This window comes from Camellia sinensis, chromosome 14, assembly GCF_055761805.1.
Source record: "Camellia sinensis isolate YWXY chromosome 14, ASM5576180v1, whole genome shotgun sequence".
Taxonomy (NCBI): Eukaryota; Viridiplantae; Streptophyta; class Magnoliopsida; order Ericales; family Theaceae; genus Camellia; species Camellia sinensis.
In genome coordinates, this window is record NC_138974.1 from 76359145 (window position 1) to 76385440 (window position 26296).

At 32.9% G+C, this 26296-nt stretch overlaps 1 protein-coding gene across 4 annotated transcripts; it reads left to right on the forward strand.

Moving 5' to 3' along the window:
* Nucleotides 1-5124: 5124 nt before the first annotated feature.
* On the forward strand, nucleotides 5125-14118 carry LOC114286774 (homeobox-leucine zipper protein REVOLUTA). 4 transcript variants are annotated; one of them, XM_028229984.2, is made up of 18 exons: nucleotides 5125-6441; nucleotides 6631-6790; nucleotides 7329-7411; nucleotides 7533-7623; nucleotides 7756-7851; nucleotides 7976-8089; nucleotides 8179-8262; nucleotides 8837-8992; nucleotides 9064-9138; nucleotides 9521-9627; nucleotides 9783-9966; nucleotides 10845-11033; nucleotides 11292-11372; nucleotides 11480-11614; nucleotides 12171-12505; nucleotides 12804-12909; nucleotides 13407-13556; nucleotides 13772-14118. In XM_028229984.2, exons 1-18 carry the CDS (start codon nucleotides 6209-6211, stop codon nucleotides 13919-13921), a joined length of 2529 nt encoding a protein of 842 aa, XP_028085785.1. In that variant the 5' UTR covers nucleotides 5125-6208; the 3' UTR covers nucleotides 13922-14118. The 4 variants fall into 4 exon arrangements, with proteins under 4 accessions (XP_028085785.1, XP_028085786.1, XP_028085787.1 ...); XM_028229985.2 differs by having other exon boundaries at nucleotides 5146-6441; nucleotides 12183-12505; XM_028229986.2 differs by having other exon boundaries at nucleotides 5251-6441; nucleotides 7756-7830.
* Nucleotides 14119-26296: the final 12178 nt, after the last annotated feature.

The following is a 26296-nucleotide window of genomic DNA, read 5'->3' on the forward strand; positions in this document are numbered from 1 at the left end:
CACTTGGAATTGGAGTGTTCTGGTTTTAGTAAGTGCCAAGTGTTTCTGAAAAACCCGCCAAACTCAATGTTGGAATGGGCTGTAACAAAATGTAAAATCTCTCCTAATACAGATTCTTTGTTTGCTAATCAGCCTCATTTATGAACAATATTGCTTGTTTTCATTTTTCAAAAAACACTTTTCAGAAAATTCTACTTTCTTATTTTCCATGTTGTTTTGTTTTTACTGAATTTTTTAAATATTTTAAGCAATTTTTTTACTTTTTAGACACACCTAACATAAATATACCTAAAAAGTAAAAAAATTGTAAAAAAAATATTTTAAAAATTCACTAAATACCAAAAATAAATAAATAAATCCAAAAACAACCAGCACAACCATTGTTGCTGTCAATGTCTTATCTTCACCTTTCAAGTTATCACACTCATTTTATATGGAAAGAAAACAACTATGTCAGGGATATCACACATCGCTAAAACATCAAACATGTGTTCGCAGACAGGCTGACAAACACACACACGCGCACACAGCACAACTGAAGAGGAAAATGTTTACCTGACTAATATCCTCCAGAAAAAACCTTTCTAATTCCCCAGAAAGATTTCATAGACCTAGCCATTTTTGAATGACTTCTCAAATGTGCATGTTCTCAGCATAAAGAAAACCAGCAACAAATGTGAGTGTTCATGTGAGACTATATGATGAGGAATAATGCAGCTGCAGTTGCCTTGCCTAATAATGCAGCTGCCTTGCCTAATAATGCAGCTGCAGTTCATTGATGCAGCTGCCTTGCCTAATAATGCAATTGCCTTGCCTAATAATGCAGCTGCAGTTCATTGATCAGCAAAACTCATGACATCAATTTTGCTAACTTTGTCCTGAGTATTTCATCGTTATGAATTTTAATACATCAAACAACCATGTAATTGCAGTGTAACTTCTTTTCATGATATTTGCATTTCATGTTGTGATAACCCAGAATGAGATTCTCATTCTGCCTTAATATTCCAGCCATCCAAACATAGTTGAGAAAGCTCAAAAATCATTATAGGACATTCAAACATATTGTTGTGTTATTGTTGTGTTATGTCCTTCACATTATGAATCGAGAGTGGCGTTGAACTGGATAGAGAGTGTATCTGGATAGACATTATTTTTTAGTGTTTTGTGTTTATTTCTAAATTTTGTTTATGTGTTCGTAGCAAAACTGTTAAATTATTGGTATTTTTTTGAATTGACAGGTATTAAAGGTGATGTTTGAAGGGGAAATGGATAGAGAAAAGTGGAAAATGCCAAAGGAGGAAGAAGAGGAAGAAGAGTTTTGGGGGTTTGAAGATCTTGAATGTGAATGTGACAGTTCATTCTCAACCTCAACCAGAAGTTCTTAATTAGGATGATCAAATCTTAATGTAAATATAAAGTGTTCATTTATTAACTTTATTAAAAATGAATAGTAATGAAAGCACTTTTTCTTTTTTCTTTTTTTTTTCAAAGAAGACATTGAATTGATGAGAATTTTGAGGAAGATAACACAACTCTTATTACTATTAATCATTTTTGGCACCAACACTTATTTGTATCCTTATGAATAAAGGCGGCTATGGTAATCTCTTCACAAAGAGACTACAATTTACATTCTTCTATCAGACACGTAAAGAAGCAAAGCAGAGGATACACAAATTGTTCAAATATCAATATCTATTACTGTCTGTAAAAAAAATTATGCAAGAAATTGAATTAAGCTAGATTTTTTCTCAATATGATGAATACAAAATCACAATCCATTCCAAGATATAATGAATTGTTCTATATTTTAGAATTCAAAATAATAATAATCATAATGTAAACAGATATTCTACCTAAATATCTAAGCTACACTGATTGATCAATCCAAACTGATGCTAATTTAGGGTAATAAAAAAACAGAGATTAAAATTCAACATGCTAGGAAAATTCAACATGCTAATTTAGGGGAAAAAAACAAGCGAATCTGAAGCGATGGTGCTCACCTTGGTAGATGATGGTGCTCACTTTCCTCGCTGAATGAATCTGAGATTGAATCACCGAGCTTTGAAATCGAGAGAGAACTTCGAAATCGCCGAACGAATATGAGATTGAATCACCGAGCTGAAGAAGGTTGAACTTCGAAATCACGTTCAATCGATCAATAGATCTTCAATCGATCGATCTGATCTAGATAAAACCTAGCAAACTCGAACATGAACTAGAGATAGATTAATCGATTACTAAATGAAGGGGTTTGAATCGAGAGAAACGAAAGGGTTTGAAGCAAGAGAGAGTGAAATCACGGGTTCGATGGAGAGGGTTGAGAGAGAGAGAGATCTGAATCAGGTTTTGTTCAGATCGGGGCTTCGATCTGAATCTTTTTTGATTTAAGCTTCGATGGAGAGGGGTGAGAGAGAGAGACCTGTGCGCATGTATTAATGGTTGAGAGATCTGTGCGTATGTAGGCTCTGATTCAAAATAAGGTTTTCACAGAAAGGGGCGCGTGTGGGTCACCACATTCGGAGGCGTTTTTAAACGCCTCCCATTATAAAACGGTGTCGTTTTGTGAAATATAATAGGCGGCGTTTTATAAAACGCCGTTAAATACTCATAACAGTGACGTTTAAATAAACGTCGTTACAAAAACGCCACAAAATTCTCTTTTTCCTGTAGTGTATTTCCAAAATATACAACCAAACAACACACACGAAAAAAAAAAAATTAAACTCTATTTCGAAAATATTTTTTTGAAAATTTATCTATCAAAACCAAACTAAGCACACCTATAAAATTTAAAGTAGTGTTTAATTTACTTTTTAAAATTTAATTTTGTTTTTAAATTATGGTTTGAATCAATTACAACCAAACAGAATTTTAAAATATAATTTAAAATTATTTTCAAAACTTCCATCTTTAGTTTATTATTATTATTAATTAATCAAATTATTATTATTTTTTCTCTAATCTCTCATTTCACATTCTCTCATATTTTATATATCAATCAATTAAAAAAAATTAAAAAATCATCTTAAAATTATTTTTAAAACTCATAACAAAATAAATTTCTTATTTTAAAATCATAATTTAAAAGCTGAAAATATAATTTTACACTCGCACCATAATTTTAAATCAAGGCCATGTTTGTTTTCAGAGGTAGAATTGATGAAATTTATAGTGAGGTGATTAGTAATGAGAGGATTGTTAGTGAGGGGATTAAGTAAAATTGTGTTTGTTTTGATGATAGTTGTTAATGTAAGAATTGTTAACTTTTTTTTATATAAAATAATAAAATAGTAAAATAAATAAAAAATATAAAAAATTAAACATTAGCCCAAAAGTATATACCTGAGGAGATAGCAAATACTTCTTTAGAAAATTTAGACATAGAAAACTATGAATTTGAAGATTTAGAAGAATTTGATTTTGAAGATAAGGGAGACTATTGGAACCTAGAAGATTTTCAATAAACAGTTAACCTAAAATTATTTTTTGCAAAAATAGGAAAATTAAAGAAAAAACCAGCATACAGAAGAACAGAAAATGATTTAGATGAGATAATAAGATTAGCTGAAACAATAGAGATTTTAGGAGAACATCCCATGAAATATTGGGAAAGAAATAAAGTTTTAACCAGTTTAGATATAAAAAATAAGGATTACAAGATTACATCAGCACAAATAGATCATATGCCAGTAGATATGGAAAAATTTAAAACACAGATTAAAGAGTTACTAGATTTAGGAGTAATTAGACCTAATAATAGCCCGCATAGAAGCGCATCATTTATGGTTAGAAATCATGCAGAGATAAAAAGAGGAAAAGTTGTAATGATTATAAATTATAAAAGATTAAATGATAATACAGAAGATGATAAATACAATATACCAGATAAAGATCAACTCATAAATACAATATAAATAAAAAAATATAAAAAATTAATCATTAATATTTTTTAAAAAAATTCCTAATATATAAAAAATAAAAAAATTTATAATCCTCTCACTATTTTTCTAATACCATCTCTACCTCCTCCATCTCAATTCCCCTTCCAACCTCCATCTATTCACCTCCTCCATCCCAAGAGCATCTCCAACGGTTCACCTAATGTTTCACCAAATCTGAGTAAAAAAATGACCATTTTCTCAATTTGATACTGAATGCTCCAACGGTTTATCTTCATCAAATCTCCTTCAGGACAACCGGATGGTCAACCGATTATGAGGAATTTTTTTTTTTTTACCTTCTTGAACTATCTGAACCTACCTCCGTAGGTCAACCGGTTGGTCGACCAGTGAAGCCAATTTTTATTTTTTTTTTACCTTTTTGAACTGTTTGAACCAGGCCAATTTCGCATGCACTGGTCGACCGGTTGGTCATCGGGTGGTCGACCAAGGGGTCGACCAGGTGGTCATCCAAGTGGTCGACCTATGTGTAAAATTATGAAGCTTTTCTGTTTCAATGGTCACACACAGTGTTTTGATGAAATATGTATTATGTCATCAGTTTGATGAATCGTTTGCTGAAATCTCAATTTGATATCGATTTGGTGCAACCGTTAGAGCACCAAACAGTAACTTTTTCACCAAATTTTAAATTTGATGTCAACTTTGGTGAACCATTGGAGATGGTCTAATCCTCTCCCAAACTCTACAAGCAAACACAACACTAAGGGGTGGTTTGGGATGTCATAAATAAGTGTATTTTTTGACTTTTTATAAAAATGTGTAGAAAAGTAGAGATGAGATGTTGATTGATGTGACTTAAAAAACATAAAAAGATAAAAAGATTGACTAAAATAGATTATGCCAAACCACCTCTAAATAACCCCACCTCTATTCTAATCCCCTTCTATCTATTTAACCCCAAAACAAATGGGGCCTAAAAGGTTATTTCGAAAGTATTAAATTAGTATATTTGTGGACATTTTATAATAAAAAAAATATAAATTATGAATTGAGTTGAGAGTAATGTGATAAAAAAATAATGATGATGTAACTTAAATGAGAACTGATATAATTCAAATAAAATAATTGTGACTTATCACCGCTATAGATTATAGAGTAGTAGGATAGGGCAAACTGCAGAAGATTTTTTTCGTACTGGGGATTTATTTTGTGTACAGAGAGCATTTACGGGGACGGGGTAAGCAGCCTGACCCTAATACGTCATTTCAACTTAACAGCAGCAGGGACGACCACGTAAATGCGCCGAATCTCCATTTTCTTATTTTAAAAAGATTAAAATTATATTTTAATTTTCATTTTGCTTTCACCACTGCTAATAAAGAAAGAAAAGGCAGCACAGCTCCTGCTGCACCAGCAGCATTTAACTGGCATTTTCGATTTCCGAGCGTTTCTCCAAAACCCACCCCACCCCACCCCTCTCTCTCTCTCTCCAATCTCGCTCCTCCCACTTTCTCTCTCTAAAAACCACCCCCCAAACTTCTCTCCTTCTTGCTTCCTTTAGACATGTATAGGGTTTCTTCTTCACTCTCCGTTCTTGTCGTGACTCCATAGCTCTCTAATGTTGCCATACAAAAATACAGTGAAGAAGCTCGTTTCTATGATCTCCACCTCTTCGTCGCTTGTTGTGTATGTTCGATGTAGATATAAAATGCCTGTATTTATGTTCTTCGACGACGTTGCACGTGAAATCTGAGGATCATGCTTTTTGTATATTCATGTTTGTTTCTTTGACAGTCGAGGTGAGAAATCTGAGGTTTTGAGGGATTCTTTAGAGTAGTCAGAGCTGAAAACAGAGCTGTGGAGGCAGATTTTGTTGTTTCTTGGAAGTTTGGAAGAGAAATCCGAGTATACTTTAGTTCAAAAAGCCGAGATTTCAGGGCAATAAGTGAAAATTTGGACATTTGGGGATTAAAAAATGGAGCTTATCTAGTCAGTTATTCAAAGCTTCATCGACAAGTCGAGAGCGCTATCGTAAGATTCAGCTCTTCTTTTGTCAGTATTATATCGGATTACTTTTCGTTGATCGATTTGGCTGTTACTGAGATTGGAGTTGGAGTGAGTGTGTCGTGAGCCTGAGAATCTTCTGATTCAATCAACGTCGTCCGTTTGATCTTCTGATATCACGAGGAAGCTTAAACCAGCTATAAGGCCGCTCACAGTTTCTACATCTCTGTGTTCCCTTCTCCTTTCTTGATCAGTGTGTTTAGAATTGCACAGAAGCTTCGAATTCGAGTAAAATGGCGATGGCAGTGGCACATCAGCACCGAGAGAGTAGCAGTGATAGCATCAACAGGCATCTCGATGCCGGAAAATATGTCCGGTACACTGGCGAGCAGGTGGAAGCCCTCGAAAGGGTTTATGCCGAGTGTCCGAAGCCGAGCTCTTTGCGTCGGCAGCAATTGATCCGCGACTGTCCCATTTTGTCTAACATCGAACCCAAGCAGATCAAAGTCTGGTTTCAGAATCGCAGGTAAAGAAGAGGCCTTGATGCAAAACTTTGGTTATTTAACTGAATTTCTTGGAATTTTTGTTTAAATGTGTAGATTTTGATTGCAATTCTGCTTATTTGTAAATAAATTAATCTGTGTAATTGAATGTAAATTGGGTTCTTAGGTTGGATTGTGAAACGATTTTTTAAAGTTTCTTTTGGCCTAAGCAGGTGTCGAGAGAAGCAACGAAAAGAGGCTTCTCGGCTGCAGACTGTGAACAGGAAACTGACGGCGATGAACAAGCTGTTGATGGAGGAGAATGATCGGTTGCAGAAACAGGTGTCACAGTTGGTATGCGAGAATGGTTTTATGCGGCAACAACTGCACACTGTATGTTAATTTATCTCTTACCCTATTGTTGCTATTGCTATATATTTATGGATCGACTTCTATTTCTCGTTATCTGTCTTTATTGGATGCATTTACTTTCGAAAAGAATCAAAGGGTTGATATTTGTTATATTTGTAGAATGATAATATAAATTTCCAGCTTTGGGAACCCCAACGTTACGGTTTCTTCCAGAAGTTGTGAACAACTAACAACTGGGACCAGTCTGTGGGGTTGTGCATTTTGTTTATTTTGTGATCTTTTTCTTTTTGCTTCTATGTGTTTCAGATGCCTATTATATCTATTTCATGTCTCAAATTGGATGTCCAAACATATTTGCTCAATGCTCTGCATAGATAGCCAGTGAAATTGGTAGCCTGTTCAGTTTTATACTTTGAAAGGAATTATATTTGACTGTTATACAGTATAATAAAAGTCCAGGAATTATATTGAACTGCTCTGAAAAACAACAAAAGTAAAGTTTCCTTATGGCATTTTCATGTTTTGGCTTAGATACCTATGTTCAATGAATGTCCTGCAGGCGTCGGCAGCTACTGATGCAAGCTGTGAGTCTGTGGTAACCACTACTCAGCATTCTATGAGAGATGCTAATAACCCTGCTGGGTAACCCTCCAACATCAATGCATCCCCCCCCCCCCCCCCCCCCCCAACACACACACAAACCCACTATAAGTAGTATTGTAATATTGACACTGTTTCTGATCTAAATTTTATGCTTTTGCAGACTCCTCTCAATTGCAGAGGAGACCTTGGCAGAGTTCCTTTCAAAGGCTACGGGAACTGCTGTCGATTGGGTCCAGATGCCTGGGATGAAGGTTTTGAATGTCTTGTTATTAATATTTGGAAAATTTTCGTTGATTCATTTTAGGTCTATAACAAATGTGGATGCCTTTCTCACTCTGTAAAGCTAAAAATTTCATGAAGCAATTCGTTGAATTTCTTGTCAGCCTGGTCCGGATTCGGTTGGGATCTTTGCCATTTCACATAGATGCAGTGGAGTGGCAGCTCGAGCCTGCGGTCTAGTAAGTTTAGAACCTACAAAGGTATAGTTGGTGGTTTGATGCCATGTCAGTTTGTAATTTGCAATATGGTTCCCATCATTTTTTGGGATGTGCTAATGTAAGCAAGTTTCAACTCAATATTTTTGTTTCGATATTTTTTGATTAGATTGCTGAGATCCTTAAAGATCGTCCATCTTGGTTCCGGGACTGTCGGAGCCTTGAAGTTTTCACAATGTTTCCTGCTGGAAATGGAGGAACAATTGAACTTTTGTACACACAGGTGAATGATTATGGTTTAAAGCTTCTTCCAAGAATGTTAATGGGGATTTTCCATGTCAGAGAATTAACTAAATCTTGAATTGCTTTCAGATATATGCTCCAACTACACTGGCTCCTGCACGGGATTTCTGGACTCTGAGATACACTACAAACTTAGAGAATGGCAGCCTTGTGGTACGCATACACATATCCTTGAATCTTAGCAGTTCAGTAGTTTTGTGTGGTGCAACTATTTTGCATTTTGGTGGCGTTAATTACTATAATGATTTGACAGAATGGGTTGGGACCATTTAGTTGAGGGAAACTTCATGCATGAACTGTTTGAACCATCTTGTAATGATTCCACTACGAGAATATTACATATCAATGGGATTTGGATCAAAGTTTTGGCTTTTTTGGTGATTCAACAGAATCAACTCAGTTTCTTAGTTGAATGGTATTTGGGTACCTTCCTTGCTCACCAGCCAAACTTGCAAAGCAAAAAAAAAAAAAAAAAAAAAATCCTGTTGGGTACATTAAAATTTAAAACTACGAAGCCATCTCAATGAGTAACTCATATTGGTTCAAATCAAGATTTGGTTTCTATTTTATGTATGTATATTTATATTATATATTGCTCCTGAGATAGTTATTACTTCATTGATTATCCTATAATTATGGCATTTGAATTGTATGGGCTACCATCTTATAGATCGAAGGAAGCTGATTTTAATTTGATGTTTGTTCCTTTTTATGTTAAATTTTCAAGGTCTGTGAGAGATCTTTGTCAGGTTCTGGTGCTGGTCCAAATGCAGTTGCCGCTTCTCAGTTTGTGAGGGCTGAAATGCTTCCAAGTGGCTATTTGATTCGACCATGTGAAGGTGGAGGGTCAATTATTCATATAGTTGATCACCTGAATCTCGAGGTTTGTTTTCTGTGGCTAGCATACTATTTCTTTGTTACTTGGCAACAACTCACTTGTTTTGATCTGATTAGGCTTGGAGTGTGCCAGAGGTGCTGCGGCCACTTTATGAATCATCAAAAGTTGTTGCACAAAAAATGACAATTGCGGTGAGTAAAAAAAAATCAAATGTTTCATTGGCATTCAGTTATTGATGTTTTTATTTGGAAAAAGTCCTTGCGGTGATCAGACAATTTTCAATATAATTTATTGGCAGAAAGTTGTGTTTGTCTGGTTAAGTTTCCCATTGGTTTGATTACTGAATGAGGTGGCTGTCAGGCTTCTTAAATATTGTATTGCCAGAAATTGGCTGCTGTGTAGGACCAATTTTCTTGTGTGACACAGTTTTGTCAAAGTATTGATTTCCTATATAGTTCATTAGTCTAAAATCTTTGTGTAACTTGGCACACCTCATTTTCTAAGTAAGCCTGAATTCATGTTGTATGCGTGAGTTTTGTACATACGGAAGTAATTAACCATTTTCCTATGAAGGCATTGCGTTATATCAGGCAAATAGCTCAGGAGGCAAGTGGGGAGGTAGTATATGGCCTGGGCAGACAGCCAGCTGTTCTGCGAACTTTTAGCCAAAGATTGAGCAGGTAGATTTATGTTTATAATTTCTTAGTTCCTTCCTCTTCATTGTGTATGTAAATGTAAAAATTTATTAACTGTATATACTTGTGTAGATGGTAATTATACCCCACGTTTTTCTCCCACTTATAATGTCATATCATTTACCTTTTTTTCCCTGCAGAGGTTTCAATGATGCTGTCAATGGATTCAACGATGGTGGCTGGTCAATAGTGAATTGTGATGGTGCTGAAGATGTTATGGTTGCAGTTAATTCAACCAAAAATTTGGATGCCACTTCTAGTCATTCTAATTCCCTTTCGTTACTTGGCGGCATCCTATGTGCGAAGGCATCAATGCTACTCGAAGTGAGTTTTGGTTTCAATTTTTTGAATTCAATTTTCTGAAAATTGTGTTTTTTTGTTTTTGTTTTTAGTGAATATTTTTAAAATTTTAAGCAAATTTTTTACTTTTTAGATGCAGCTAACCTAGATGTACCTAAAAACTAAAATATTTGTAAAAAATATTTTAAAAAATTAATAAATACACAATAATACGAAAATGTAGTGAATTTTCCCTTCTTTTTTTTTTTTTGTATTTTTGCTATTTAGTTATTTTTGTAAAGATTTTTTCCACAAATATTGTATTTTTTAAGTGTATTTATGTTAGGTTTATCTAAAAACGAAAAATATTTGCTTAAAATATTTTTTAAAAAAAATTAGTGAAAATGAAAAAATACAAAATACAAAAAAACTCAATTATCTGAACAGTGAATTCAAAATTCTGAAACCAAACAAGGTGATATTATTAATGTAGTGTTGCCTTTGCTTTTTGGCTGAATAACTTCTAATGCTCCGGTTGGATAAATGTGAATTTCAAATCAAGAAATTTGAGGTTAAAAAAATTGGGAGTTTGCTACTAAAGATGAATAGAAAAACTATAGAAGTTGAATAGAATTTATGTATTTTAGTATGATCCTTGTAGCCAGAAGCAGAATCCTTGACATGATTTCAAATAGACTACTTTTATTATGGTAATTTTAAGTATATCATGATAAAGTTAATTCATTCTTGAAATTCATCGGTAAACTTTCAAATCTAAATTTTAGTTATTCTACTTAATATATTTACTTTTTCTGTGATTGAATCAAAATTACCAAATTGGAAGATTTAGCAGAATGTTGATTGTTAGTCCTGTATTGGTTGTATAAATATTGAGATAATGTGTGTTCCCTTTATTCTGCTAGAATGTTCCTCCTGCAGTGCTGGTTCGCTTTCTGAGGGAGCATCGCTCTGAGTGGGCTGACTTCAATGTTGATGCTTATTCTGCTGCGGCACTGAAAGCTAGCTCATTTGCATATCCGGGGATGAGGCCTACGAGGTTTACTGGGAGCCAAATTATCATGCCGCTTGGTCACACGATTGAACAGGAACAGGTATGTTTTCGATCGTAGTGATCTTTTCATCTTCTCAGCAACCAATATGTGTTCAGTCTTTCTAATGAAGGAAGTTGAGATTTTGACTCTTTTCTTCCCCGTTTGAATATTTTGTATACCAATATGAATTACTTAACGCCTGTTGTATTGCTTTCTTTCTTTGTTCCTTCTTTCAAGAAACTTCTAGAAAATGCATACCACTCTTTACTTTTGCATAGTTGTCATTTCCTTTTCACACCTTTTGTTCTGACATTGCAGACGCTTGAGGTAATCCGCCTCGAAGGCCACTCTTTTGCACAAGAAGATGCTTTTATGTCCAGGGATATTCATCTGCTTCAGGTCCTTTCTTCAGTGTCCCGATAAATTTGACCACTTGAGTGAAAATTTGAATGCTTAGCCCTGAAAATATATTTAAGATATTCAGCAGAGAGTTGCTTTTATTGCAGATATGTAGCGGTATTGATGAGAATGTTGTGGGTGCCTGCGCTGAACTTGTTTTTGCTCCGATTGATGAAATGTTTCCAGATGATGCCCCACTGCTACCCTCTGGTTTTCGCATTATACCTTTGGATTCAAAATCAGTTGAGTTGAATATTTTCCTCCTGGATCTCCATTTATTATGTTACTAAAGGTCTTATCTATTAGAATTGCTGTATCTAATAACAAAACTATATACTATTAAGTGCATTTTGATTCGCTGATTCCCCACTTTCATGTAACCTCTGTTCTAGTTGCTGGCACAATCCATTTAGACTAGTCAGTTTTCAGTTATTTGTTGAATCAAAATTTTAGTTTGATGCACCCAAGTAAATTGTGTTTGCCTGAAGATAAATGGTTTATTGCAAGGACTCGTCGAAGTTTTATTCTGACATACCAGAGGCTTTCTTCAGTATTCATGATAATGTATTGTAGTGGGAGGTTGTATCTTTATACTGGCTCTGGTTGTAGGTCCTTGAAATGTTAATCTATTGGTGGCCTTTTCTCAAAATTGCAACCAGATCGAGATGGCATGAGCCTGAAATGTGCTTTAATACTAAGTTGAATGTTAACATTTTAACTGTGGTTTTTCTCTGACATAATAAAAATTTTGTTGATTAGTTTTGTTCCAGATGGAGTACTAATGTTTTAATTGTTCAGTCTGATATGCAGGATACTTTAACTGCAAATCGGACCCTGGATCTGACATCCAGTCTTGAAGTGGGCCCAGCAACAAACCAAGTTTCTGGTGATACATCCTCATGTTACAACGCACGATCAGTGTTGACTATTGCTTTTCAGTTCCCATTTGAGAACAATCTGCAGGATAATATCGCTGCAATGGCTCGCCAATATGTACGTAGTGTGATTTCCTCTGTGCAAAGGGTTGCGATGGCCATATCTCCATCAGGATTGAGCCCCACTGTGGGACCAAAGCTATCTCCAGGTTCACCAGAAGCTTTAACTCTAGCTCACTGGATCTGCCAGAGCTATAGGCAAGTTGTGCTTTTATTTTTCCTAATTCATGTTCAATATGTTGCAAGCCATTATAATTTTATTTACCAAGTACGAGTTCATTGTGGGTTCAGTCCTGCCTCTTGAATGTTTGCTTAAAATTTTTTATTTAGAAAGAAGTCAACATGCTATTTCAATTTTTCTTAGATCTCTCATTCAAACTGTAATAATATTGTACTCCTTTCAAATTAAGAAAAAACATCTTTTGTCCTTTGTTTCTCAAATGGGGTCTAATATTTTTTTCACTCTGATTTTATATTTTGGGGTTCCTTTTCTCAGTTTCCATTTAGGGACAGAATTGCTGAGATCCGATTCTGTGGGTGGTGAGTCACTGTTGAAACACCTCTGGCATCATCCCGATGCAATATTGTGCTGTTCATTGAAGGTACATGACCCAACCAATGCCTTTTACAGAGCTGTTTCAGATGTTTAGTTTGTTCTGAGGAATTGTTGATATTTCTCTTGTTTTTGTCATTTGTGATTCCCTCAATCACAGCAAGAAAATGCAACATCAATCTGCTAGTCTAAAAGGATAGAGGCGGATTTATGCGTACAGATATTTCTGACCATTGTATCTTGAAATTGCTGGTTGACACATGATGTTAAACAAAAATCGTAGTATAGAAGCATGACATATTCAATTGGTAATTCAGACTCAATGTAGAAATTAAACAGCCAAGTAAAAATGTTCCTATCAGTGAGACATCAATTTGAAATTTAGCAACTGTAGTTTTGGACTAAGCAGCAGAAGCCTGTAATGTGTTTGTTTATGGAGGTTTTGGTTTGATTGTCCATTTCTTGGCTAATTTTAGGTGGTGTGCATGCAGTGTTGTTATAATCATCGTGATATTTGATAATCACGACTACTTTTCATTGTTGCAGTCGCTACCAGTCTTCATATTTGCAAACCAGGCAGGGCTTGACATGCTGGAAACAACTCTGGTGGCTTTACAAGATATCACACTGGATAAGATATTTGATGAGTCTGGGCGAAAGGCTTTGTACTCAGACTTTGCCAAGATAATGCAGCAGGTACTTTTTTACGCGAGACAATATCATTGTTTGCATAATAAAAAGGATATGGCATTAGATTTGATGTGGACAATCATAATCAAGGTCTTGAATTTAAATTGTGAGAGGTATATACTTAGGAGCCTTTCAGAGAAGAACAGGAAGTGGCGAAACAAGTTTGGTATTTGTATTGTAGAAGTCCCGGTGATAGAATCATTTGTTTATTTCATATGCAGGGGTTTGCTTGCTTGCCGGCCGGGATATGCATGTCGACAATGGGGCGCCATGTTTCGTATGATCAAGCCATCGCATGGAAAGTCCTTGCAGCTGAAGAGAATACTGTCCATTGTCTCGCATTCTCTTTTGTAAACTGGTCATTTGTGTGAGTCTTTATATTATTTGTTCATCCAGCATCCTCTTTCCTCCAATGGTGTAGGGTAATTGGAGGGGTGAAAGTTAGAAAAGTTGCAAATGGAGGAGGGCCCCAAAAAAGAAAAAAAAAAAAAAAAAATCCCAGCTTGAGGTTTGCATTACATTAATTTAATTAATTAAATGCTCCCATGTTTTGGTTGGTTAGTGTGAATTTTGTTTGTGGAGCGTCATTGTTTTTACAGTTAATTTTTTTTTTGGAACTTGAAAATGAAAAGTGAGTCTAGTTGGGGAGTTCCTGTCATGACTAATATCTGGAAAACTAGAGCAAATCACACCAACCTACCTATAATTGCACGAGCGTAAAAAATTGAAATTAGGTCCATCAAATTTACGAGAGAAAGTCAACTCAAATTGAATGAAATGTTAAGAGTCAGAATAGCTTTATTACAGAGTTTCAAAAATAGGTCAGTCCTTGCATTGTATGAAATGTACCAGGAGTAGAAGGTAAGGTGTACAAGAACCCACTTGAATTCTGATACTCATCTATTTACGAATTAATAAATTTAGTACTATTTTATTTTTTCGGAGAGGGGTTGGAAGGGGCTGGCGTTTCTTTAAGCGAGTTAGATGCTTGCCTAAATTTTATTATTTTTTCAGAGGCCTTAATGCTTTAAATAATTTTTTTGTGTCTTAGTCGGCCTGTAAAAATTTAAGAAAAAAATAATAATAATAAAGAACATTGTCCATAGGTCTGTTTAGAAGAAAAAAATAAAACACGTTTTTGGTCAAAGGCTTAGAAAATAACCGGGTTTTTTTTTTTTTTAGAAGTCCTTGGTATTATGATTTTATAGCATAAAGGACACTCAATATTTTTATGTCTAAAGTCCTTTAACATCGATTTAGAGAAAATTCAACTAGAGAATTTCTCTCCAGAGAAATTCTGAATTTCTTTGGATTCTCTACTGTGTTTTAACCAAATTTCTCTCGACTTCGAAATTTCTCTTCAGAGAAATTTTGAATTTCTCTGGATTCTCTGTGTTTTGAATAATTTTCTCTGTACTTCGGAATTTCTCTCCATTCTGAATAAAAAATTGTTATTTTGGTCATCAATTGAACACTGGGTTGTGTTTTGTACCATATTAGTAACAGGTTGGAAATGAGTTTTCTAAAAAATTTGATTGGAATTATTTAGGAAATGTTACGAACAGGCATGGGAATTGCTGCTTGAATTGTTATAGAAACATTAGTGAAACAATGCAGTTCTGAATAAGTTTTCTGAGCCCTTCGTATAATAATTAACTAACACTGCTTTCTAGTTTCTTCAATCTTTTCATCTAAAGTTTTGTGTCATATCTGCTTTTTTAGACCTTTTTGCTTCCCAAATTTCTTACTAGTTGTCATATTTCTTCTTGCGTCATATCATATTCATGTATATATTGAAAGCATTTGCTTTGTTCTATTTATCATGCATTCTTTTGTTTCTGCTTCCATAAACCATCAGTTGCAGTTCAGATGGAAATGAAAAGGTTGTCTTGTTTCCATTGACCTTGTTCCAGAGAAATTTTGAATTTCTTTGACTTCAGAATTTCTCCGACTTCGGAATGTGTTTTAACCAAATTTCTCTGACTTCGAAATTTATTTCCAGAGAAATTCTGAATTTATCTCCATGATCCCTAGTTCATGTGCCTCCAGGACCATCCGTAACTGGCTTGTGATTCAGATAATGAATAACAGCATCTTCAACCCTGTTTAATCCACACTAAATAAATAAATAAATAATCATGACTCTTATATAAGAAAGTACCAATCACAAACTTAATTAGCAGCAAGTAGCAGATGAGCTTACCATGGTTGATTGAAGAAATCCGAGCTTTTTTCGGCACTACGACTTGCTTCCCCTGCTACAAGCTTTAGATCCCTACTTTGAGATTCAACCAAAGCATTTATGAATTCCACTGGCGATTGGCTGAACCCAAGAAAGAAGGATCGTCTCCTATGGTGCCATCAACTAACTAGCATGTGCAGGAATAAACCCACGCCTCACCTCGCACAGGAACGGAAATCAACAGCACTGCTGGACCACTACCATGCATGGCGGAACCACCGACTTGGAACAATGGAACCTGAATCTCCATATTTACCAGCTTGGACACCCAGACCAAATGGTACGGTCCAACTCAAGATCTGCCTCCGCGAAGAAGACAAAGTTTAGACAGACAGAAAAAAAAAAAAAAAAAAGACTTGAGAGAGTTAATTTTCTCTGTGATATATTGGTGTGGAAGTTGAGGGACCTTAGACATCATAATATAATATTGTGGATCTCTTCCATTACTAAAATTGGAAGAGGGATCTTAGACCAATTTTCCCAAAATAAAAACTTCTATTTTCCATAATTCACCAGTAATAAAAATTGAAAAATATGTTTTTCAAAAGGCCCCAATTAGTAAATTCAATAATTTCATTTTAATTACAAGTTTATACACGCAAAAAAATATTTTTAAAATAAAAAATTTACAATCTAAGAAAAATTATATCAATAAAACATGGTTAAATTATAGTAACACTTCCTTGGGTTGATCTAATTATATTCTATTTTTTACCGTTCTAAAAATTACATTTTTGCTTTGTGATTAATAATTTCATTTCATGACCCTGTTTATATAAAGGTAACAATTTCTAATAGAAAAATAAAAGAAATTATATTGGGAAAAAAAGAAAGAAAAGAAAGTAAAGCAAAATAAGAAAAGAGAGTGTATGAATTCAATACTTTTATTCCATGTAAATAATTATAATAATAGGAAGATTTGTATAATTTTTTAAACATTAAAAAATAGGGCAAATTACACTAACAGTCCCTATAGTTTGGGACTCGTGTTACTTTGGTCCATGACTTTTCAATTGTGACACATTTGAACCTGAATTTTGAATCTTGTTCCAAATAAGGACAATTGAAGATGTCATTGTTTAATTTCAATAGCAAAATCGTCAATTTAATAAAATATAAACTAATTCGACAAAAATAAATGTCAAAAAATATTTTTTTATTTTTTTAAAATTTTTTTAATCCACCAATATTAAAAGTATGTAAAGTTGATAAATAAAAAAAAACTAATAAAAATTACATGATTATTTTTTAAAAATTAATTTTACATGATCATCATCCAAACACATAATAAAAATTAATTTGGTAAAGCAGAAAAAAATTGTTTAAAAGATTTATCAATTTTACATAATTTTATTTTTAGTTAGTAGAAATAATTTTTAAAAATTCAAAAATATTTGTTTGATATTTATTTTTGTCAAATTAGTTTATATTTTATTAAATTGACAATTTTACCCTTGAAACATCTAATGATATCTTCAATTGTTTTTGTTTGAAATAAGATTCAAGGGTTAAATGTGTCACAATTGAAAAATCATAAACTAAAATGACATAAATTTTAAATTATAGGAGCTATTAGTATAATTCATCCTAAAAAATAATATATAATCCAAAATCCAAGTGGTGTAAGCGTAAGTTAACCATAAAACATTTTCCCATGGAAATTTTGTTTTAGCCCAATAATATTGATTGGGCCGGCCCTTGAGGTGGTGCTTAAGATGTGACACTTAAGTGTGTTTGATTTGAGTTTTTTGAATTAAGTTTTTTAAAAATTGATTTTTTTTTTATTTTTTTGTTTTTAGTGAATATTTTTAAAATTATAAAAAAATTTTTACTTTTTTATATGCACCTTACTTAGATGTATCTAAAAAGTAAAAAATTTGTGAAAAAATATTTTAAAAAATTAATAAATATAAAAAAATATAAAAAATGTATTGAATTCTCGTATTTTTTGTATTTAGTGAATTTTTAAATTATTTTTTCACAATTTTTTTACTTTTTATGTATATTTATGTTAGATATGTCTAAAAATTAAAAAAAAAAATTGTTTAAAATATTAAAAAAAATCAGTAAAAACAAAAGAACACAGAAAACAAAAAAATAAAATTTTCTGAAAAGTGTTTTTAGAAAGCTCTAACCAAACAAATTATGATTAAGATTTTAAAATGTTAATTCTTATTATATTTTAATGTAAATTTATTAATAAGAATAATATATATCAAATTAATTTTTTTTTTCCCTACGGGTGAGCATGGTCCCGATTGGTCCGGATTAGAACAAAATTAGGACCAATCCGTTATCAACGATTTTTAAAAAATTAGAACCAATCCAATCCGTTTATATCATGGAACCAATCCGAACCAATCTATTTAAACACGGATTGGATCGGTTTAGAATTACGAATTCACATAATTAAACAACAAAAAAAATAGAACATTTTAATTTCATAAAAACATAAACATAGCATTATATTAATTCCACAATAGCAGCAGATCTTTTCATAATAGCGACATACTATTTTAGAATTTAAACAACGATAAAAAAACTGATTCCATCATAAGTATTTAGACCATTATAAATTAAAACTAAAAACCAACAAACAAAAACAATAAAAGAATATACTATGCGGGTTTAGGTTTTACATGAAATAAGGGAAGATACTATACAGAGGGTGTATAGTATAAATATAGGCTATTTGTATACGGTCCGGATCGGTTCTAATCCGGACAATCCGAAATCGTGGGGTTCAATCAAAACCGATCCGTGGACTACGGATTTTTAATTTTCGATCCGAAACTGAACCACGGATTCAAAAAATCAATCTGAACCTACCGGATCGGACTAGACCGGATCGGATTATAGATTTCACGGATTCTTTATTCAACCCTAATACATCCTAATAAGATATAGGTGTTCTTTATCTTTTTCATCAGATAAAAACTCCAATTTTTATTTATTTATTTATTTTATTTTTTTGTGTGCATAGAATGTTAATGGAAACCTAGGGGCATTGCAAGCTAAAACAATTTGTTATGTTTGCCAATGATCGCAAATTTAAATATATAATTCATAACTCTAAATCTATACTATCTATATAATCAAATGTAATGGTTTTGTCAAAAATCTGTAAATATTCATTCCTAAATTCTCATAATTTTAAAATTCTCTCTTTCCTACGTGGCAACCCTTTTTTATTGTCTTTCGTGTTTTCTATTTTCCTCCATTTTCTATTTGTTTGATTAATTAAAATGAAAATTAATTTCATGACTTATGGATAAAGATTTGAATTTTAAAATTCCTCCATATAGATAAATATATAAAAACTGATAAATAATTTATGAAAATTAATTTCGTGGTATACAGATAAAGATAAAAATTAAATACTTAATTTCATAACTTATAGATAATTTAAAATTTCTTCCCATAAATAAGCATATAAAAATTGATAAATAATTTATAAAAATTAATTTCATGGCCTACTGATAAAAATAAAGGTTAAAAAATTGATTTAAAAAAAAAAATACTCATGTTTTTTGCCCTTCATTTTGTACTTTAATTAATTTCATTATAAATAAACATATAAAAAAATCATAAATAATTTATGGAAATTTATTTCATGACATTTAGATAAAGAAAAAAAATTTAAAAATTATTTGAAAAATAATAATTTCATGACTTATAGATAAATAAACATATAAGAATTGATAAATAATTTATAAAAATTAATTCCATGGTCTACAGATAAAGATAAAGATTAACTAATTGATTTACAAAAAAAAATTAAAATAATAAAATTTAGATAAATATATGATTTGTTAATCTATATCTATCAAAAACATATCTATCTAAATCTTTATTTTGGTTTACTTATATTTTTTTTCTCCTTTTATCACATATTATCTTTTTTTATTTTGAATTTTTTATCTTGTGAAATACTCTTATCTATAACTTCTTATCTCCTCTTAACCTACTCCTCATAATTTTTATTATTTGTTATTATCTACCAAGTGATAAAGATATATATAAAAAAAGAATGGTTGGCTATGAATAAGAAGAGTATTAATAATTAAATAATGAAAGTTGTATGGGAGAAGGCAATACAAAAATCTCACAAAATTATTTTCCGTCACTATATTTATCCAAGGTAATAATTTGATATTCTTTCTTTTAATTTTTAAAAATAGTTTACATTAGATCATTGCTACGTGTTTTTTCTTTTTCTTTCTTTTTATTTTTTTTATACGATTGTTATTTGTTATAGTATTTTTTCAATCCCATCTCTAAATTTTCTTTTTGAAATTTCTGTTTTTTTAATAATAAAATTTAGAACTAATTTTTTATCAAATTTGTTTTCTTGGTGCTTATTTTATTGAAAGATTGAGACAAGTAAAACTTTCATATGATATATGAAATTAATGAATATAATACAAAGATGGTAGAGAAATACTACATATTTGTTGATATCTCTCTTTTATTATTAGTTGATTTATTAGATTATATTATCAATTTAGAGCCCATATGATTTAATTCAATGTCCATGACTTTAGTTATATTCGACCATTTTGTTGTTGAGTAACCTATATAATTTTTTTTTTTTGGTATATAATGATTAAAGCTATCATTTGTTATATTTCTTCAAATACAATTCAAATAATTTGTGATTATTTTTTTTTATAAATAAAATGGATTAAACTATTTTCTTATATAATTTTTATAATCCTACGAAATTCTTTTTTTTTTAAATGTTGTAGAAACTATGCAAGTATTATTCAAGTTATGGAGAATGATTACTTACAAATTATAATTAAAAGTTGAGATTTATTCATAATTTGGTCCCACAATAATAATATAAATCATTGATTTAAAATAAGTAAATTTATGATAACTTATAAAATTTATTTCGTTTAATGCTTTGTTTTTGTTTTTGTTTTGTTTTGTTTTTTTTTTTTTTTTTGCATGACACTATAGTCTGATACAAATTATTTATGTTATCAAATGATTGTAATACTATTATCCTAACCACTACAAGAAAATCAGGCAAATAACACGAAGGTTTTTGCGACGGGGTGACTGGTTTTTTGCGACGGGGTGTGTTTGCTATCGCCAAAGAAGTTTTTTGCAACGGGGTGTGTTTGCTGTCGATAAAAAAATGGCCTTTTGCGACGGGGATGATTCCGTCGCTAAAGATTGTAAAAAGAAAATTCCAAAAACATTGGCGACGCACGGTATACCGTCGCAAACGTGTTATTTAGCGACGGTAAGAAGTTACCGTCGCAAATGGTGGACCATCTGTGACAGCAGAAGCCCATCGCCAAAAACGAAGGATAAAACGACGTCGTTTCATTCGTTAATCATGATCATTTGCGACGGTTAAAATATACCGTCGCAAATAAATGAATATTTGGTTTATCCCGCTATTTCTATCCCATTCGCGGTTGAAGTCCCTAAAATCCCCAAATTCCTCAAATCAAAATCCCTGAAACCAAAATCCCCGAAATCCCAATCCACTGATCCCCAAAATCCTCAAATCAAAATCATTGAACGACAGCCTTCGCCGGAGTGACGAGCAACCGCGACGGTATACCGTGCCGGAGTGACGAGCAGCCTTCGCCGGAGTGACGAGCAGCCGCGACGGTGAACGACGAGTGACAAGCGACTGTGAATGGCCATTCTAGGTTCGTCTTCTTCCAAACATACTAAATCATAAATTATTTTGAACGGATTCAAATCATATGCTTTGGTCTGAGTTTTTTAAGGGAACGATTTGATTCTAGTTTGAATAGATTAAGAACTTTTTATTACAGTTTAGTTCAACACCAAATAAAATTGAATCGAAACCGTTGGATTTTTTTTTTCTTATCAAATTTAACATTTATAAAGTATTTTCTGAAGCAACTGTCTTATCTTTTCATTCAGTTCTTTAAACGTTAATCTCACTTCACATTGACAAGGCTTTCATTTATCTTATTCATAAATCATTTTCTCTGTACAAAAAATATGTTTAATTTTTTTTACCATTTATATGATTTTTACACTTCTTATAATAAAAAAAATTACATTTTTATAATAATTACTTTACATAAATGAAAAACCTTTTTTTGTCCTTTTAAATTTTATAAAAAGTTAGTTTGGAATATATTTTAAAATTTTGAAATATGCTTATGCAAATTTTAGAGCACTTGTAAAATCAATTTTTATTAAAATAGATAATTTAGATATAGTGATATTTTTTTAGTCTAAAACCGTGGAATCAAATTGAAATTGAATTGCTATTTGCGGTTTGGTTTGGTTTAGTTCAGTTCTAAAAATTTTAGGGACAATCTTAGGCCAGTCCTATTGACTGAAATTATTTATCAATAAGTAGTGTTCTACTTCTAATGATAAATTTAACACTATAAAAATATCTTTTAAAAAATACAATTCAACTACTTAAATTTTAGGGACAATCTTAGGCCAGTCCTATTGACTGAAATTATTTATCAATAAGTAGTGTTCTACTTCTAATGATAAATTTAACTCTTGTTGAGTAATCTGTCAACACATCCAACCCAAGTTTAATAAACCTAAAATATCAGTCAAAATTCCAAATCATGCACAACTTCCCTTTATTTATATCCATGAAAGCTGACTAACATCATCCTTTCAAACTCACTGATTGTTTCACAAACACATCTTGAGGCTCCATCTTCAAAATGAACTGGGTTATTGATTGGCTAACTTATACACAACGTGGAATTAGAAAGAACAATTTCAATAGTATTTTTCAAATTGGGTGGAAACTGATACACAAATTTTTTAAAATTCGGTCAAAATTCACTATGATCGCTGAAGAAGTAGAAAATTTTAGATTGTTGAAAGGCAGCTGGAGAATCAGCAACTCATATGGCAATTGGCAATTCTCACAAGAAGCCATTCGTACCTAATCCTCTCGAAGTTATAAAAATAATAAATTAAAAACAAAAACAAAAACAAAAAACAGTTATATATATATATATATATATATATAGTGGAGTCATGATTCCTGTCACTCATTCATTTGAAAAGGTGGAAGGAAAAAATATTTCTAGGATCCAGAATCATCACATTTTAGGTTATATAAGCCTACATTGAACTATTTTGTTAAATCCTTAAGAAAAGGTACGTGCCATGTTAGTGCAAAGAAAAGGATCCTTTAGCATTACATGCTATTTGTATCTACAACTGCTGAAAAAAGTTAATAGAATGTTTTTGAGAATGTAAGGTTCTAAAACATTTGTTTTTCAAATTCATGAATTTGACCTATTTTCAGTATATACTTGGCATGAAATACTAAACTCCAATTCCCATTTAGCATGGTATGCAAATTATGAAATACTAAACTCCATTTCCCATCACCTTATTTGGTTTTAGAAATTGAATCAATTTTCTGTATTGAATCAATTTTTCAAAAAATTGAGTTATTTGGTTTTAGAAAATTGAATCAATTTTCTGAATTTGCGGTTATATCTGTGCGTTTGTTTGGACGGTTATTCTTGGTTGGTGCCTAAGTTAAAGCTATTAATTGTTTAGCTACCAATCCCCTCTTCCCTTAGGATAATTAATATGTGATATTATGTCTTGTAATTATATTTTTACCCTTACATCTCATTATGACTTACATTTGTTGTAATTATATTTTTTTCTAGGGCATATTTGTTTTGTATGTGAGATGTATATCTCCCAGTAAGTTTGCCTGAAGCAAATTAATAGTGGGAAACACATATAAGGGAAGTACAGATGATGGATAAGAGTTGGATTGATTTGCCAAATAGGATGTCGAGGGAATACATTAATGGGATTGATCAATTCCTTGTGTTTGCCTACACCAATAGGGTTGAAGGTTCAATGATTAGTTGTCCGTGTAGAAAATGTGAGAATCGATACCATCTTGTGCGAGAGGGTGTACGGAACCATCTGATTTTGAATGGTTTTTTTAAAAATTACAAACATTGGATTAATCATGGGGAATCTTACGTATCTCTGCATGCTACTCGAGCGAATGAAACAGTGGCTAATTTAGACATTGGCGACGATGTAGTTGGAATGATACAAGGGGCTGTGGGAAATCCACATGTCGGTACAAGTGTTAACGGTAATGAAGCACAGAGCACTGATCCCCATGCATCTGAACCCCAGCTCGGTCCAAATGCAGAGACTGCAAACTATTTCAAACTTCTTCAAGATGCACAAAGTGAATTGTATCCGGGTTATCAGAAGTTCACTTCTTTGTCATTCATTGTTCGGCTTCTACATTTGAAGGTGCTTAATCAGTGGACAGACAAGTCTGTTGACATGTTGCTTGAGTTATTGAATGAGGCGTTCCCGTTAGGTGTGAAACTCCCGGACTCATATTATAAAGCTCAAAAGGTCACAACAGATTTGGGCTTCACATATGAGACATGGGATGCATGTCCCAACAGTTGCATGTTGTTTCGAAACGAGGACGCAAATCTTGATAAATGTGTCATATGCAACAGTTCAAGATGGAAATCAAATGGTAATTGTGGTTCAAATGGTCCTCACAACGGTGGCAAACAAATAGCTGCAAAACAAATGAGGTATTTTCCTTTAAAGCCAAGGTTGCAGAGGCTGTTTATGTCATCCAAGACGGCTAAGTTAATGAGATGGCATGCAGAGGAACGAACTAATGACGGTGTCTTTAGGCATCCTGCAGACTCCCTTGCATGGAAAGATTTTGATCGTCGGAATATTGACTTTAGTAATGATTACCGAAGTGTAAGGCTTGGCTTAGCATCTGATGGTTTTAACCCATTCAGGACGATGAACATAGTTCATAGCACTTGGCCTGTTGTACTCATTCCATACAACTTGCCGCCATGGATGTGCATGAAACAACCATTTCTAATTTTATCTGTGCTTATTGACGGCCCGAAAGGACCTGGTGACAAGATTGATGTGTATATGCAACCGTTGATTGAGGAGTTGAAAGAACTATGGAATGACGGTGTCTCCACATTTGATGCATTAACAAATCAAATGTTTCAAATGCATGCAGCTTTACTGTGGACAATTAGTGATTTTCCTGCATATGCAAACTTGTCAGGATGGAGTACTAAAGGCGAATATGCATGTCCTTGTTGCAATAGAGAAACTACATCGTGTTGGTTGAAGCATAGTAGGAAACAATCATATTTGGGTCATCGCAGATTTTTACTAATGGCCATAAATTCCAAAAGGATAAAGTATCATTTGATGGTAGTCGGGAAGTCAGATTCAAACCGAAATTGTTGTCTGGAACTGAGATGCTGCTACAATTAGAATCTGAGGGTATTTTAACCCAATACAAGAGGGATGACCTTAAGGAGAGGCATAGGAGACAAGTAGAGAAAGAGAAAGTTGGACATCGCACCCATAGCTGGAAGAAAAAGAGTATCTTCTATGAACTGCCATATTGGGAGCACAATCTAATTAGACACAACCTTGATGTGATGCATATAGAGAAGAATGTTTGTGATAATGTGTTGTGGACAATATTAGGGGTTGCAGGAAAATCGAAGGATGGTGTTAATGCTCGGCATGATTTACAAGAAATGAATATTAGAAAACCCCTACATTTGCAATTAAGAGGGTCGAATAAAGCTTATTTACCACCGGCACAATTCACGATGACCAAGGATGAGAAAGATTTGTTCTTGAAAGTATTGAAGGAAGTTAGAGTTCCCGACGGGTATTCATCCAATATATCGCGTCGTGTGCGCTTACATGATAGAAGTATTGGGGGTCTTAAGAGCCACGATAGTCATATTCTGATGCAACAACTAATTCCATTGGCCATTCGAAGATCGTTACCGAAGAATGTAATTGAACCTTTGATTGAATTGAGCAATTTCTTTAGACAATTGTGTTCCAAAGTCAATCGTGCGACAGATTTGCAATATATTCAAGATCGTATCGCCGTAACACTTTGTCATCTAGAGAAAATATTTCCTCCTACTTTTTTTGATATAATGGAGCACTTGCCTATACATCTAGTTGACGAAGCATTATTGGGTGGAGCGATTCAATTTCGATGGATGTATCCAATTGAGAGGTATCTTCTTACTTTGAAGCAATATGTGCGTAATAGAGCTCGTCCAGAAGGTTCAATTGCTAAAGGATATCTTATGGAAGAATGCATGAATTTTTGTGCACAATATCTCAATGATGTGGAAACTAAATCTAATCGACCCACGAGAAACTACAGTGGTGATGATAATCTAGGTCGTGCTGTTGGTGAAATCACAAGCTTTTATCTTGATAACACTTCTTGGGTACAAACTCATCGGTATGTCTTATTCAATACAGCCGCGGTTCAACCATTCATAACGTAAGTTATGTCATTCACTCAATATTTTATTATATTCCATTGAATTTTGAACCAAATTTTGTTTTTATATAAAAATTCAATTTACACAGCAAACACCTTGAAGAACTTAAGGTTAAAATGCCTCGTGTTGACGATCATCAGCTTCGGCGTGAACATTTTGAA

Bases quoted from the DNA above. Each gene is read 5' to 3' on its own strand.
- LOC114286774 (XM_028229984.2), top strand. From the start codon at position 6,209: ATGGCGATGGCAGTGGCACATCAGCACCGAGAGAGTAGCAGTGATAGC. The intron at 6,442-6,630 runs GTAAAGAAGAGG...TGGCCTAAGCAG, and splicing joins GTCTGGTTTCAGAATCGCAG to GTGTCGAGAGAAGCAACGAA. The intron at 11,615-12,170 runs GTTGAGTTGAAT...TTAATTGTTCAG, and splicing joins TACCTTTGGATTCAAAATCA to TCTGATATGCAGGATACTTT.